We start from the raw sequence: 13,922 nt of genomic DNA on the forward strand, positions 1-13,922 counted from the left end.
TCAAAGGCCACCTCTTCTATGCAGCCTTTCCTAACTCTAACAAGCCTTGTTCTCCTCTTTCCATGACTTTTCCCCTTTTCTTTTTCTTACTTTTTTTTTTGCAATACTTTTTCATATGTCTGCATACCCCAATAAAGTATGACTTCCTCATTCTTCTATTTCCCTAGCTTCTAACACAGCATGTTCCCTTTACCGGGCCAGGCACTGCAGACTCAAATTACAAAAGAGGCCAGTCAGAAAACATAAATAAATAGTGACCTGGATGCCTGGATATTTGACACATAAAAACATTTTCTTTCAAAAGTGAGCCTTATTGGGAGTGGAGGGGAATTAGGGAAGAGGTTTGAGATAGTGCATCAAAGACATGGTTCTCTACTATTAAAGCAGTAACATTAACTACTATGCAAGTGATACAGTTGGTGGGAAATAACACTCAGCCCCTTTGAGGGAGCTGTAGGGAGTGGTGAGGGCTGCAGCAAACTAGAAGCTCATTGTTGCTGTAGAAGGGGAAACTTCAGCTCAGTTCTGGCCAAGTGCTGCCTTGCTGGAATGCAGACCCAGTCTCACAGTTCCTCCTTTTTCCCCCCCAAGAATGGTATCCCGATGTTTATGATAAATCTCCCAATTTTAAAATATTATCAAAAGTCTAAATTTTTTTGTAAGCCTAACAAAACATGCCAGTGCATGCCAGTTCTCTGTCCCTGCCATACTTACCATAGCTATTGACCAAATGAATGAATAGTGCTTTACAAATCAAGAAGCCTAATATTATTTAGATGAGTTGTTCTCAACCTCCTGTGTTTTAGAATCACCTGAGATATTTTAAAAATAACTGATATAAAAAATTTTTATTATAATGTCTATGCTCCATTCCAAGAGATTCTGATTTAATTGGCCTGGGATGAATGTTTTTAAGCTCCCCCAGCAATTCTAATGTGCAGGGTTGAGAACCACAGGGTCACTTATTCCCACAAAGGTCATGTGGTTTAGATGACACTCATAAACACTAGAGTGATTCAGAGGGGGTGAAATGGTCCTCATAGGGCACTTGTGGAAGAAGTGGATTTTAAAAGTATTCAGTAAACTATTGTATAGGTGTTTGTAATGAGTAAATAAATATAAGATTTGTGGATGTGAGAGACGGCACAGCACACTTCATGGAGCAGTTCCTGAGGGATTGCTGGGAGGAACAGCCTGAGTGGGCAGAATGACTGTGTTGGGAACAAAAAGTGTGCCTCGTGTTCCTAAAGTAGAGAAATTATCATTTCTTTTTAGGAAGTTGAAGTTGATGTCAGGATTTAATATGAATTTGTAAATCAAGTGAGACCAGAGATTAAGGAGTACAACTAAAATGTCTTTGCAGCAAGTGTCTGTGAAAGTGGGACATAATGACCCTGAGGGGAACTGCAGGGGAAAACTGGCAGGACTTTGTGATTCTCAGATAACAGGTGGGGGAGGGAGAGTGGTCAAAGTTTGAGAGGTCAACATAGAAATAGGAAAAGGAGATACCCAGCATGACATGAATGAGCTGCAAAAATGGACTCAGTCTTACTCTGTACTTATCCTATGTTCATTTAGTCTGGTGAATTTCTAATATATCATCAGCACTACATGTCCTAAATGATATATTCCTAAAGAATTGGGATTGATCTTACAATTTTTTCAGTGTAAACCCTGGCAGAAGACCATGTGTAAATAAGCACTACATTTTTAAGCCCTTTACTATTACTGACTTACAGAACAATAGAGAGAATATATAATGAACCCCCATATCTCCATCTTCTGCTTCCACGATTACCAACTTTGGGCAGAATTTTTGATAACAATGAGGGCATAAGTAGTGAGAATTTGTACATTTATTATATGCACTATCTTTAGATGGGTGGGGGGAGAAAGAGAGATATATACAATCCATTTTCATTACAGGATCTTTAGAAAAGATATAAAAGGATGAAAAAGATCCCACTACCCAGACAGCCACTTTAAACACATTGGGTTAAAATTCAATCTTAATGGAAGATTTGCCACAGAATGAAATGAGTAAGAGTGTTTTCGATAAACACACTATGTGTATCTAATAGGCTGTGATAGTTTTCAGTAATAGAAATGGTTAAGCTGTAAAGCCTATCAGATAATTCTCTGTGATTACACATGCTATTTGTCTTTTCTTTATCTCAGTGTTTTAAGAATTAACTATGTCTTTAAAAAAGAATGTAAGTCTATAATCAAATATTTTAAGTGTCTTTTTTATTTAAAGTTCAAGGATACATAATGCCTGAGATTAAAGAGGAATTTGAATAAATATTAATTGCATCATTAAGTCAAAATTAAACAGAAACTTTTTCATAGGCCATATTTGATCCCAACTTGTAGAAGATGATGTTAGTTCATATTTTGCAAATTTCATAAATGGGTTCTCAATGCATAATAATTGTTCATTTGAGTCATATATACAAAAAATTAATAATCATCTAATAGCATATTTCTTCTGCCCTGTGAATCCCAATTATATTTATATTCATTTATAATCATAGAGCTTATTATTATTTCTCTTAAGTAAATCTCATTGCACATGTATGGCAGCTAAGATTACATGAACATATATTGAACTTTGTGGCTCTCTTTCTATAAATAATTTTCTTTTTTTTTAATGGTTCTAAAGATGCTTAAGGAACTTAGTGCAAATTACAGCAGCATGAAAAGGGAAGTAGAGGCCATGAACCTATAAATAATTTTCAATTGCTAATTTTGACATGTGTGGGCTTTGAAATTAGATGAATATAATAATAATTTTGTTCTCTGTGTAAGATATTTTATCTGAAAGATGTAGCTTACGAATAGTGCCTAAGGACAGACTTTTTAATCACAGAAAAGCCAGGAGATATTTCTTTATTTGAACTAGGTATTTTTGTGTCTTTCTAAAAAAAATGGACTCCCCCTGCTGAGATTTGAATTGCATGAGAACGGGCTGTGTTTTTGTAATTGACTGTACAGTACTCGTGTAAATTGTATTTTATTATAAATGCACATATTGAGAGATCCCTTGTGAAGCTGCTGCAGGAAGAAGTAGGTGTTTCCTATGGATGCTTTCCAGCATGTTTACCCAAGCAAAAAAGGAAACATTGAGCCTGGCCTGGCCACTGTGGCTCAGTGGTTGAGCATCAACCTCAGAACCAGGAGTTCACAGTTTGATTCCTGGTCAGGGCTCTACCCTCAGTAGTGGGGGTGCAGGAAGCAGCCGATCAATGATTCTCATTATTGATGTTTCTCTCTCTCTCTCTCTCTTTCTCTCTCTCTCTCCCCCCTTCCTCTCTGAAATCAATACAAATATTTTTTTAAAAGAAACATTGAAACTTCTGTTTTAGAGTACACTTTATTAAATATCATATAACTTGATCAAAAGGATTTAACAAAATTAATAAAATAATTGTTTTTCCATAAAGCCAGTGTTACCACATATTGGTACTGTTCACTTGTTCACTTTGTCAATTCCATTCCTGCTACACATTAGCTAATGAGTGTTCGTCTGCAGATGACTGTGAGATCTGATTATCTTATTTTCATTAATGGGATCACAGTTTAATTGAACCAGAGAATCAGATCTGGTTATTGAAGTTGATCATTCAGCTACTAATGACAAGATGTGGTAGTCCACTAAGCACAAATCAAAACTAGTAATTTACTTTAAAATTAGGAGGCAGTTTTCTCAAGTGCCCTTCTTTCCACAGCAGCAGTCTCATTGGATTTTTGCTCCTTTTAAATAAGAAGCATTCCTATCTCCTAGCACAACTGCAAACAGGTGAATTAATGCATCTAGCAAAACCAGGAAATAATCATCTAACTGTAGTTGGCATTGGTGAGGTTCTTATTAAAATTTCTTCTTGGATTCCACATTATGAAAGTAAAATTTGAGTCAAGTAACAAAATCTACCGTGAAGTAGAACCTAAAAAAAAAAGAGGAGTAAGATTCTGACTTCAGGGAAAAACAAGACACTCTTTTGATTTCTTCTTTTCTAAACTCAGACTTTTGGTAAACCGTGTTTTAGGATTATTGGTTATAGAGATGCCACAATTTCTAGTTGCAATGTTTGATCCTAATTCAGAGTAAACTCAGCCACCTCTTACATTTGAAATGTATATCTTCTTTCTCTGTCTTTAGTAAAAATGAGGCATAATTGATCACATTCCTTCATTAAAAATTTTTAGATGTGAAAGGAAGTTAGTATGGATAGTGATCTGGTGTCTGTAATAGCACAAATCATTTATAGAGGCAATTTTAATTTTTCTGTGGTATTTCTGCCAAATGTCAAAAAACTTTGATATGTAAGACATAATATTAAATATGAAAATACATTTAATCAGTTTGATGATTGTGCTAATTTTGCAGGATTGACTCATTCCAACCTTTATATTTTTCCCATAGATGTCTATTACAGCATTGCTTATAATAACAAAAACCTAGAGACAAACTATTTGTGCATAATAGGGAATTGATTAAATAAGTACACAATAAGATATTATGTATGCAGGTATATAGATGAACCAGTCTTCTTGTGATGGTCTAGAAAGGTCTCTAAGCCATGCCAATCAGCAAAAATGGAGACAAAGAATGCTGTTTCTATATGACCCCAGTGAAAGTGCTTATGGATGCTGGTATATGCATATATTTTTGAGGAAACACCAGAAACTTAATTACCTTTAGGACAGGGACTAGTAGAGGTAGTGGAGGGAAGATAAGACTTGTATTTCTCATATTATATCTTTATTAGAGAATTTTAATTTTCTAAATATAGTCATAATTTGTTATGTCAGCAGGTGTATATTGCTACAATTATGAGACATTTCTAATTTCTTCTGTACACATTTCTGTCTTTTGAAAATTCAAAGAATTGTTATTAAATTAAAATATATTTATTTACTTATATCAATATTTGCATGTAAAATACGTAATGGGAAGGGGATCCAGAATTATTGACAAAATAAAATCTTAAAGTATATAATTAAATATTAAATTTGTTTATTGGTTTAATAATGAAATATACTATAAGATAATCTATGCTATATTGGTATGAATTATGCTGACATACATTTTTACTAATAGTGAACATGGGAATAGAATCATCAATGACTTCCAATAACTCCCAAGAAACTCTATAACATCACCCTATTTTTATTTTCATCACAGCACTTATCATTACCTGATATTTTCTTGTTTACTTGTTTGCTTATTGCTGATTCCCGGTCTGGAATTTGAGCTTAAAAACTGCAGAATCCTCTTTATTGTTGTATCCCTAGCACCTAGCTCAATGCTTTACATGTCAGGAGCTCAGTAAGTATTTGTTGATTAAGTGATCGAATGACTGAATCAAATGCTAGCCAAATAATTTGAGCAGGTAAGTATATTAGGCAACAAATCATCATCATCGTCTTCATCATTATAGCTAACTTTTTTTGAGTTTTTACTGTGTTTTTACTGTGTTCCAAACACTAAACCCTTTACATAGTGTAATAGTCAAGGTTATCCAGACACACACACACACACACACACACACACACATATATACATATACATCCTATATAATAAAAGCCCAATATGCAAATCGACCAAACAGCAGAACAACCAGTGGAACAACCAGTTGGCACTGAACACCAGGGGGCAGACACTCAATGCAGGAGCTGCCCGCAGGCCCCAGGCCAGCCAAGGCGGGTGCCAGCAGAGGCCTCTGATCAACCCGCCTGTTGCCCCACAGATCAGCCCTGGTCGCCGGCCAGGACCCTACATATGCACGAATTTTGTGCATCGGGCCTCTAGTATACATATACATATATATATACACATACACATACACATACATATACATATAACTTCCATCATTTGGCTTAGAAATAGAAGTTTCCTAAACAGAAGAAGGCTTCCCTGAAACTAATTCTTAAAAGTAATAGTGAGGCCCTAGCCAGTTTGGCTCAGTGGATAGAGCATCAGCCTGCGGACTCAGGGGTCCCAGGTTCGATTCCGGTCAAGGACATGTATCTTGGTTGTGGGCACATCCCCAGTGGGGAGTGTGCAGGAGGCATCTGATTGATGTTTCTCTCTCATCGATGTTTCTAGGTCTCTATCCCTCTCCCTTCCTCTTTGTAAAAAATCAATAGAATATATATATATTTTTAAAAAGCAATAGTGAGAAATTGCATCATAATGGAGGGCAGTAATTAAGAATGCATCTGTGAAACCACACTGCCTGGTTATCCCAGCTCTACCACCCACTAATTACTTTATCTCTGTGAGCCTCAGTCACCACTGGGAGAATAAGGGATTGTGAATGGACTTTGCAAATTATAAAATGTTATTCAAGAGGGAAGATATTAATTACATATTTATAAGCTTTTACTCCCTACTAAGGATAGTTAGCATGTTATATGCATGTTTCATGTAATATAACAAAAAATACAGTACTTAAGTGCTATTATTATCTCAATCTTATAACTAAGAAGGTGAGGTTTAGAAAGGGTAGCTTGTCTAAAATTATATTGCTCTACTAGATAAGCCTTACTTTTGTATTTTTCACATTCTTTATACCAATGTACATATAGTAAAATAAAATTAACATAATTCAAAGTCTGGATTCTAGTAGAAGTTTAATTCTGATTTGATTATTAGATAATAGATATAAGTCTTGAGCATGACCCCTCAATGATTAGAGTTGAAAATTCAGCCGGATTTTCTGGTTAAGCTTTGAAATCCCTGCAAACTGAAATTACTATAATAATTACAACATTGTATCTTGAGACAAAAATGAATGTTTATTTTTCTAAAAGACAATTAGAGAGTAGACCCTCAGGTTTTATAATCTAACTACAAAGGCATGTACCCCTCGGTAAAATAGCAAAATAATTAATGGTAACATCTCTGACCTACACCAAGTTCATTTTCTACAAACTCAAGAAAACGAACTGCCTAGAGCATGGCTTTAATCTAATCTTGATTTTAACCTTATGTTATGCATATTGATGTCAGCTCTTAAAAGAGCTCCTTTTAGAATTCAAAAGGCATACCTTTCTACTTTTAGTTTTCTTTTAAGATTTTTATCATTATAGAAACTTTGTCCCTTCTACTTTTTACTTTAGAAACCAAAGGTCTAAATTACTTTTCCTTGTAGGTTTTAATTAGGACCCTATTATAGTAAATACATAGTATGACACATGTTTATATCCTGTTAGTTAGAGCGTCATCATGATATGCCAAGGTTGTGGGTTCGATCTCTTGTCAGGGCACATAACAAGAGTCAACCAATAAATGCATAAATAAGTAGAACAACAACAAAGGAGAAACTAAATAGTGGAGTATTAGTATACTTTGCTTGGTGGGGGAAAAATGTATTAAAATTTTTAAAAGTTAAAAAATAAATGTAAATATAAATACACAGTGTTATATTATTCTTTAGAGAAATCCTGTAGTAGGTGCTCTTTTAAAAATATAGAATCACGTAATTTTCTGTGACTTAGGGGATTATATCATATCAGTTTTAAATATGTCTTTAATATCCAATGGATAACTATCGCTAAGCAAAAAATTCCTGAGAAATTCAAGGTACTTAGGAATTTTAATAATTTAAATAACTCTGAACTAGTTGTTATGTTTATTTTGTTGTAATTATAACGAACTGTATCAGTATGATTTTTTCAAAAAAATTTTATTAATTATAATTCACATAAACATTATATATTAGTTTCAGGTGTGCAGCATAATGATGTAATATTTGCATATATTATGAAATGATCACCACAATAAGTCTAGTTAACATAGTCACAAAAAAAGTTTTTTCTTGTGATGAGGACTTTTAAGATCTACTCTCTTAGCAACTTTCAAACATGTCATAAAGTATTAACTATGTACATTGCATCCCATGACAGTTGTACCTTTTTCAATATGATTTTTTTAATACTCCTTCCCCAAAATCCTCTTTTTAGTCATAGACACTATCCTCAATTTTGGTGAGATTTATCCATTGTCTACCATCTGCTATGCTTGGTTCAGCAGATGGGAGTACGTACAGTACCAAATCAATGGTCTTTCTACTGGAACTTAACTTAATGGGGGAACCTGCATATAGATAAAGAATATGAAAAAACATCAAGGAAATTGCCACTGTAAGATGTTTGAACAGAAAGATATATCCTCATGGTTTCTATCACTGGGAAAAAAAGAGGGGGGTTCTTATTCTGGTACCAAAAATTCCCATCTAGGCCTATGCCATATTCCATACAACCCTTCAGTACCCTCAGTGGCTATTTTTTTTCTGGGAAATCCACATTTGAGAACAAAATCAATAGGTTAGGATTTGTTCTACTGGTCACAAAATACCTGTAATTTGTGTGTCATTTCTTTCCATTATTGATCCTGAGAGACTAACAGTGTTTTGTTGACTCTAAATGGATATTTGTAAATGACTGGAGAAAAAAATACAGATTCACACATAGCCATGTCTACTTGTTAACACTACGAAATTTCTCCTATAACCTGAATAGGCATCTGACTCTGGTACCATAGCACTGCTGCTGTTGAGAGCCACACCATTTATGTAAATACCAATGTCTTGCTCACTGTTGACCCTTCTCTCTCATCCCCCACTCCCTGGCAGTTGTCCAGTTCTGTTCAGTCTTCCTCCTAGATTTACGCATAAAACCTTCCATTGGATTTTTCTTAAAATGAAATTCTAATCATAGTTAGAAATATTTAGTCATTCAATCCAACTTGTATTCTGACCCATTACATTTAATGGTTCATTCATTTTACTCAGCAAGGTTTTATTATGTACTTACTCTGTGTCAGGCACAGGTCTAGGTGCTAGAAATTTAGGGGTGACAAAACAGGCCACTGAGTTTATACCCACGGAAGCACACATTATCAGAGAACCCCAAAAATGCATGTAAAAGCGCAATTCTGACAAGTTATACAAAGGAAAGTTTATGGAAGTACCTGTACTAGGGGGACTTTACCCTAGTCAGAGACGTCAGAGAAGACTATTCTGAGGAAGTGATACATGAGCAGAAGAGGAAAAGTACTCTTCTAGCCACGGAGACCAGCATGTACAAGTGCTCTGCTAGGCAGGAAGAACTGAGGAGGTCATTCTGCTGAGAGACCAGAAAATGAGGGATGTAAGATATGAGGATGGAACATGCAGATTTTTGCAGGTGATTTTAAGGGCTTTTTTCTTAATTCTATTAGTAGCAGGGAAGCCATTGAAAAGTTTAAGTGAGGAAGGTGAATGACCCAGTCAGATTTATGTTTGAGTAAGACCACTCTGGCTATATTTTGGAGAAGGCATGGGACAGGGAGCCAGAGTAGATACAGTAGATCACTTGAGAGGCTTTGAAATCATCCAGGAGAGGGATAATGGTCGCTTGGATTGCATTGCTGGTAGAGAAAGTGGAGACAATTAGACATGAATTGGATATGAAGAGGATAGAGGGAGGTGCTAAGAATGACACCTCGATTCTGACTTTTCAACCTGGATGGATTTTGGTACCACTCATTAGGCCAAGTTTTCAGTTTGAGGTGTTTCTGAGGCATCCAAGAGGCCCTGGTCAAGAAGGCACTGGATACGGGAGTGAAACTCAAAAGAGAGCACAGACTAGAGATAGAAACTAGGGAGTTTACCTGATATCTGAATCTGCCTTACAATATCCAGAAGTGCTTTACAGGTGTCTGCTTGAATACCTTCCAAGTGACAGAAAAGTCACTGCCTAAATTGTACTCATTTCTTCTTATTCTGCCATTTGGACAAATAGAATATGTCTTCTATCTACTAGGGCTTCAGGAATTTGAAGAAAACTGGAATCATTTATCTTCTCACCTAGCCATCCACCTCAGATCTTCTGTCCAGCAAAAGTCTCTCAAATGGATTCAGCAATCTAGCCCTTGCCCATCTCTTCAGCTTCCTCTATTTATTACAAACACAAAAACAGACCCGAAATACCCTAAACACACACATATTGCTCCCACTCAGATCTAAGTATTTGGAGCTTCCTAAGTATGGCATGTTTTCACAACTTCTATATCTTTTTTCATGCTATTGCATGGAAAAGTGATTTTTAATTCCCTCACATGTAAAATTGCAGCTCTACGGCAGAGGCTAATGAGACCAACTAGCTATCTGTAGGAATGTTTCAGGGGAATAGGTCAGACAGAAAGCCAGTAGCTCTTTCTTTTCTGTTCTCTTGCCATTCATTCTATGGTATTGTTAACAGCAGCCTAATCTAAGGCAATCATCTACAGACAGTTTCTGTTTTATTCTGATGCTAGCAAGAAGGCTGTGCTGTAAGCTACAGGCCAAGGTCTGTGTGTTCAGGGACACTTTCAAAAAGGATCAGGTGTTTTGTTATCCTTGGGGAGCTATCCTTGCCCCCACCGGTTGCTGGTGGGAGTAGGCTTCCTGAGATGTCAGGAGAAAAGGAATTTTCTGAGACTTGTACAGGAGGAGGAGATACTGTAGAAAATGTTATTTCTGTGGAATTAAACTCCTAAATTTCTAAGGTCCCATTTTCCTTGTCCCACCAAGGGAGAAGTCCATTTTGCCTTCAGCAGAGCTGGGATTAAAGCCATTGCTCAGAGTTTCGTTCCACAGTCTAATCCAGCATCAGGCTAGCTTAGCTTGTGGTCCCCGCTGCAGTCCTTCATTCCATTGGACATGGGGTCCACTTGGCCATGGGCCATTCAACTAGGAACACAGGCAAATACAAGAGAGCAACAAGAGCCAAGAGTCCCAAGCATATGAACTTGCTTTATCTGGGAATTATGTATTTCCAAATTTTTAGTGTCTTATAGTGGCCCCACCCCCTCTGGCCAATGATTTTTGTCCCAGTTTAGACTGACAGGTACATTTCCTATGTCACCCAGACTTTATTGCGCGTGTGCCCATCTCCCCTTTGTCCAGTCCCTTCCCTCAGTGATTGGTCTGCAGAGGGAATGGATCAGTGGTTCCCTGGGGAGAGTAAAGTTGCAGCTTGCTAGTGAAGCTGCCCAGATGGCCATGCTTATAATGTCTGGCCCTCCCTTAGCTCCTTTCGTGTTATTAATGCCTAGCTGATTACAATGGTAATATTTTGAACTACTGATAGATACTTCAGCAAAGCCTCTTGGGTCCAGACTTCCAAGCTGGCAGTGCTTAGACAGATTTCACACCACACAGTGGACTGAGTCAGGGTTTCTAGGTCTCTGTAGTTTGAAAGCAGATGGCTTCTTGAAAGCAGTTCACTGACCCAAGATCCAGAAGAACAATTACAGAGAACTGAATGGACTGATGAGGGAAATTTAATCATGGCTGCTTGTTTGGAAATATTGTTTGTGCAGTTGTGATGTTCTATTTTTATGGATATGTGAAGAAGCCCTTTTTATTTCATTAGTTTCTTTTTCTTGGTCAGTAGCTCTTAAATGTCCAGGACTGTAGAACGAATGTGGACTCATTCAGGGCCAACTCATATTCAAGTTGGTCCTGTCTTGCAAGTGGGCACAGCAGAAGGTTTTTTAGGTTATGGGCAGTATTTTGAGGCAAGGCCCATCACCCTCACCTGCATATGGTGAGCGGAGACTAACTACAGTCACAAGGAACCCCACAGTCTGGTCTAATCAAGCGTTCCTTAGGCAGCCTTCCATAGGGTCAGAGACCCAGGCTCCTTTCATCTATGGCTTCTCTGGGAAAAGCCTTTCACTGAATCTTGTGCATCTTGTCAAGTGATGGAGGAAGAGAGAACACAGAGGGTTATGCAGGAGGTTTTAGGAAGTGGTTTACCCTTCTCACGTTCCATTAATCATAACTCAGTCACATGGTTCATGGAACTACCGGGAAGGCTCAGAAATGTAATTTATCTGTGTGCCTGGAAAAAGGCAGCAGGGTTTGGTGAGCATACCTGCCTCATTCTGGAGGTGATACCAGTTGTCTCTTTCTCCCCCAAACCTTCAGTGATTCCCTGTTGCCTACCAACTTGAGAATAAGCTCTTAGCATGTAAGCTCTTGCGATGTGACCCTAGTCCATCCTTCCAGCTAAACTGGTAAATTCATTATTCCCCAAGCATACCTCACCCTTTTGCTCTTCCATGCCTTTATTCAGGCACTTTCTCTGGCCTAGGGCACCCTACATCTCTTACTTTTGAACTCTTCAGTCATTCAAGGGCCATTCAAGAGGTCACTTATGCTTCATTCCCACTGGTCCGCCTTATGTTATAGTTATGTTTACTTGTACTACCACCTCCCTTCAGACTCCCTGAGGGCAAGCAATATGTCTTATCTATTTTGTGTCACTGACAACTTCTAGGAAATGCCTGAGAGAGTACTCAAGCAAATATTTGTTCAGTTGAGCTGGATAGTTTTATTTAAATTATTCCCTTAAAGAGAAAAATAAGATGTATTTTTTAGTAGTTTTCCACTTTTCTTACTCTTTTTCTTTGAGGAAAAATATTTGTGGTAGTAGTTCTCAAATGATAGTGAGCTTGTTAAAATTATAGATTTCTGCCCACCTTCCACACCCCTGTGCCCAAGATTCTAATTCTACAGATCTAATCTGATATTGGGCCCCTATATCTGCATTTTTTAATAAGTGCCATTACACTTATTAATTTACTGTTATTACCTTCCTTTAACAAAACAGATCAGTTCCTTAACAGAGGAACAGGTAGTGTGCGGAACAGTAAAAATCAAGATGTTTGTCATATCGCCTTTGGATCCAAAGTTCTTGGACCACCTCCACTCTCTGGCAGAAGAAATAACATGAGGATATCCAGTGAGGTAGGAGCAAGGTGTGAGGAGCTTATCTCCAGCAAGTGGCAAGGGAGGGGAGGGTTGTTTCCAGTGCATGGTTAGATGGGGTAGAATGAGGGGGTTTGAGAGACTACATGCCAAAAGCAGAAGGCTTGAGTAAATTTTGAACAGAAACTCTGGACTTTAAAAGACCTTAAAATTGTTTCCTTTTTGTCGTGTCAACACATTTAACAATTTTGAGTATTCTTTTCATTAAATATGTTCACAAAACTTAAAGGTAAAAATGTATGTGAGTACAGTTTGTGGTCTCCTTCAGGAGGGAGTTGGATCCTCACCAGAAACCTTATACTGAACAGATTCTCAAATGTTATATTTTTATTTTTAATTTCCTCTGAGTTTCTGACAATCACAGTGATTTTCACCTCAACTCCTAGCTCCTAAAGATGGAGTGTAGTGCCCTAATCGTTTTGGCTCAGTGGATAGAGCGTCGGCCTGCGGACTCAAGGGTCCCAGGTTCTATTCTGGTCAAGGGCATGTACCTTGGTTGCGGGCACATCCCCAGTAGGGGGTGTGCAGAAGGCAGCTGGTCGATGTTTCTCTCTCATCCATGTTTCTAACTCTCTATCCCTTTCCCTTCCTCTCTGTAAAAAACCAATAAAATATATTTCTTAAAAGAAGATGGAGTGTAGCAAATAAGCACATTTTAATTTATATGTCTAGGAAACTTGTCTTTTTATCTCATTATTTCTCTCCTTTTTTCTAATTTTCTTTCATAACTTCCCTCTCCAACAACTTTTAATCTTCTTGTTTCCTCTAGTTTTTTACTCTCTTTATTTCTCTAAATATTATTTCTTCTATGTAGGTTCTAAAAATAAATGCAGTTCCTATATTTTAAAATGTGCAATTCCTTTTCCTTATAGACAATAAGATCCATTGGGTCCAAAAATAACCGATCATGCCAGCCGTCCACAGTGGAGAGGTGTGTTAACAATGCAGAAATGTCAGCTTTGCTGATTTCTGAGTCTGAGGAGCAAGGAGATAAAGAAAATATTCGCCAAATAAAGCTGACTGTACCTGTTCGTGGTAAGAACGAATCATGCATAAAGATTGGTAGCTACTGAAAATAGTGAGAAATGTCCTTGTTAAAATTGAAATTATATTTATGAC

General features: G+C 37.2%; 1 protein-coding gene across 1 annotated transcript in view; it reads left to right on the forward strand.

The window, feature by feature from the left end:
• The window catches only part of CUNH3orf67 (chromosome unknown C3orf67 homolog), a 219,539-nt gene that overhangs the window by 116,718 nt on the left and 88,899 nt on the right, over positions 1–13,922 (forward strand). The window contains exons 8-9 of the mRNA XM_014466898.2: positions 12,646–12,782; positions 13,676–13,838. Of these exons, the coding sequence (XP_014322384.1) occupies positions 12,646–12,782; positions 13,676–13,838 (300 nt within the window). The remainder of the gene's footprint in view (positions 1–12,645; positions 12,783–13,675; positions 13,839–13,922) is intronic.

The sequence above is a fragment of the Myotis lucifugus genome, unplaced genomic scaffold (assembly GCF_000147115.1).
Source record: "Myotis lucifugus unplaced genomic scaffold, Myoluc2.0 scaffold_366, whole genome shotgun sequence".
NCBI lineage: Eukaryota > Metazoa > Chordata > Mammalia > Chiroptera > Vespertilionidae > Myotis > Myotis lucifugus.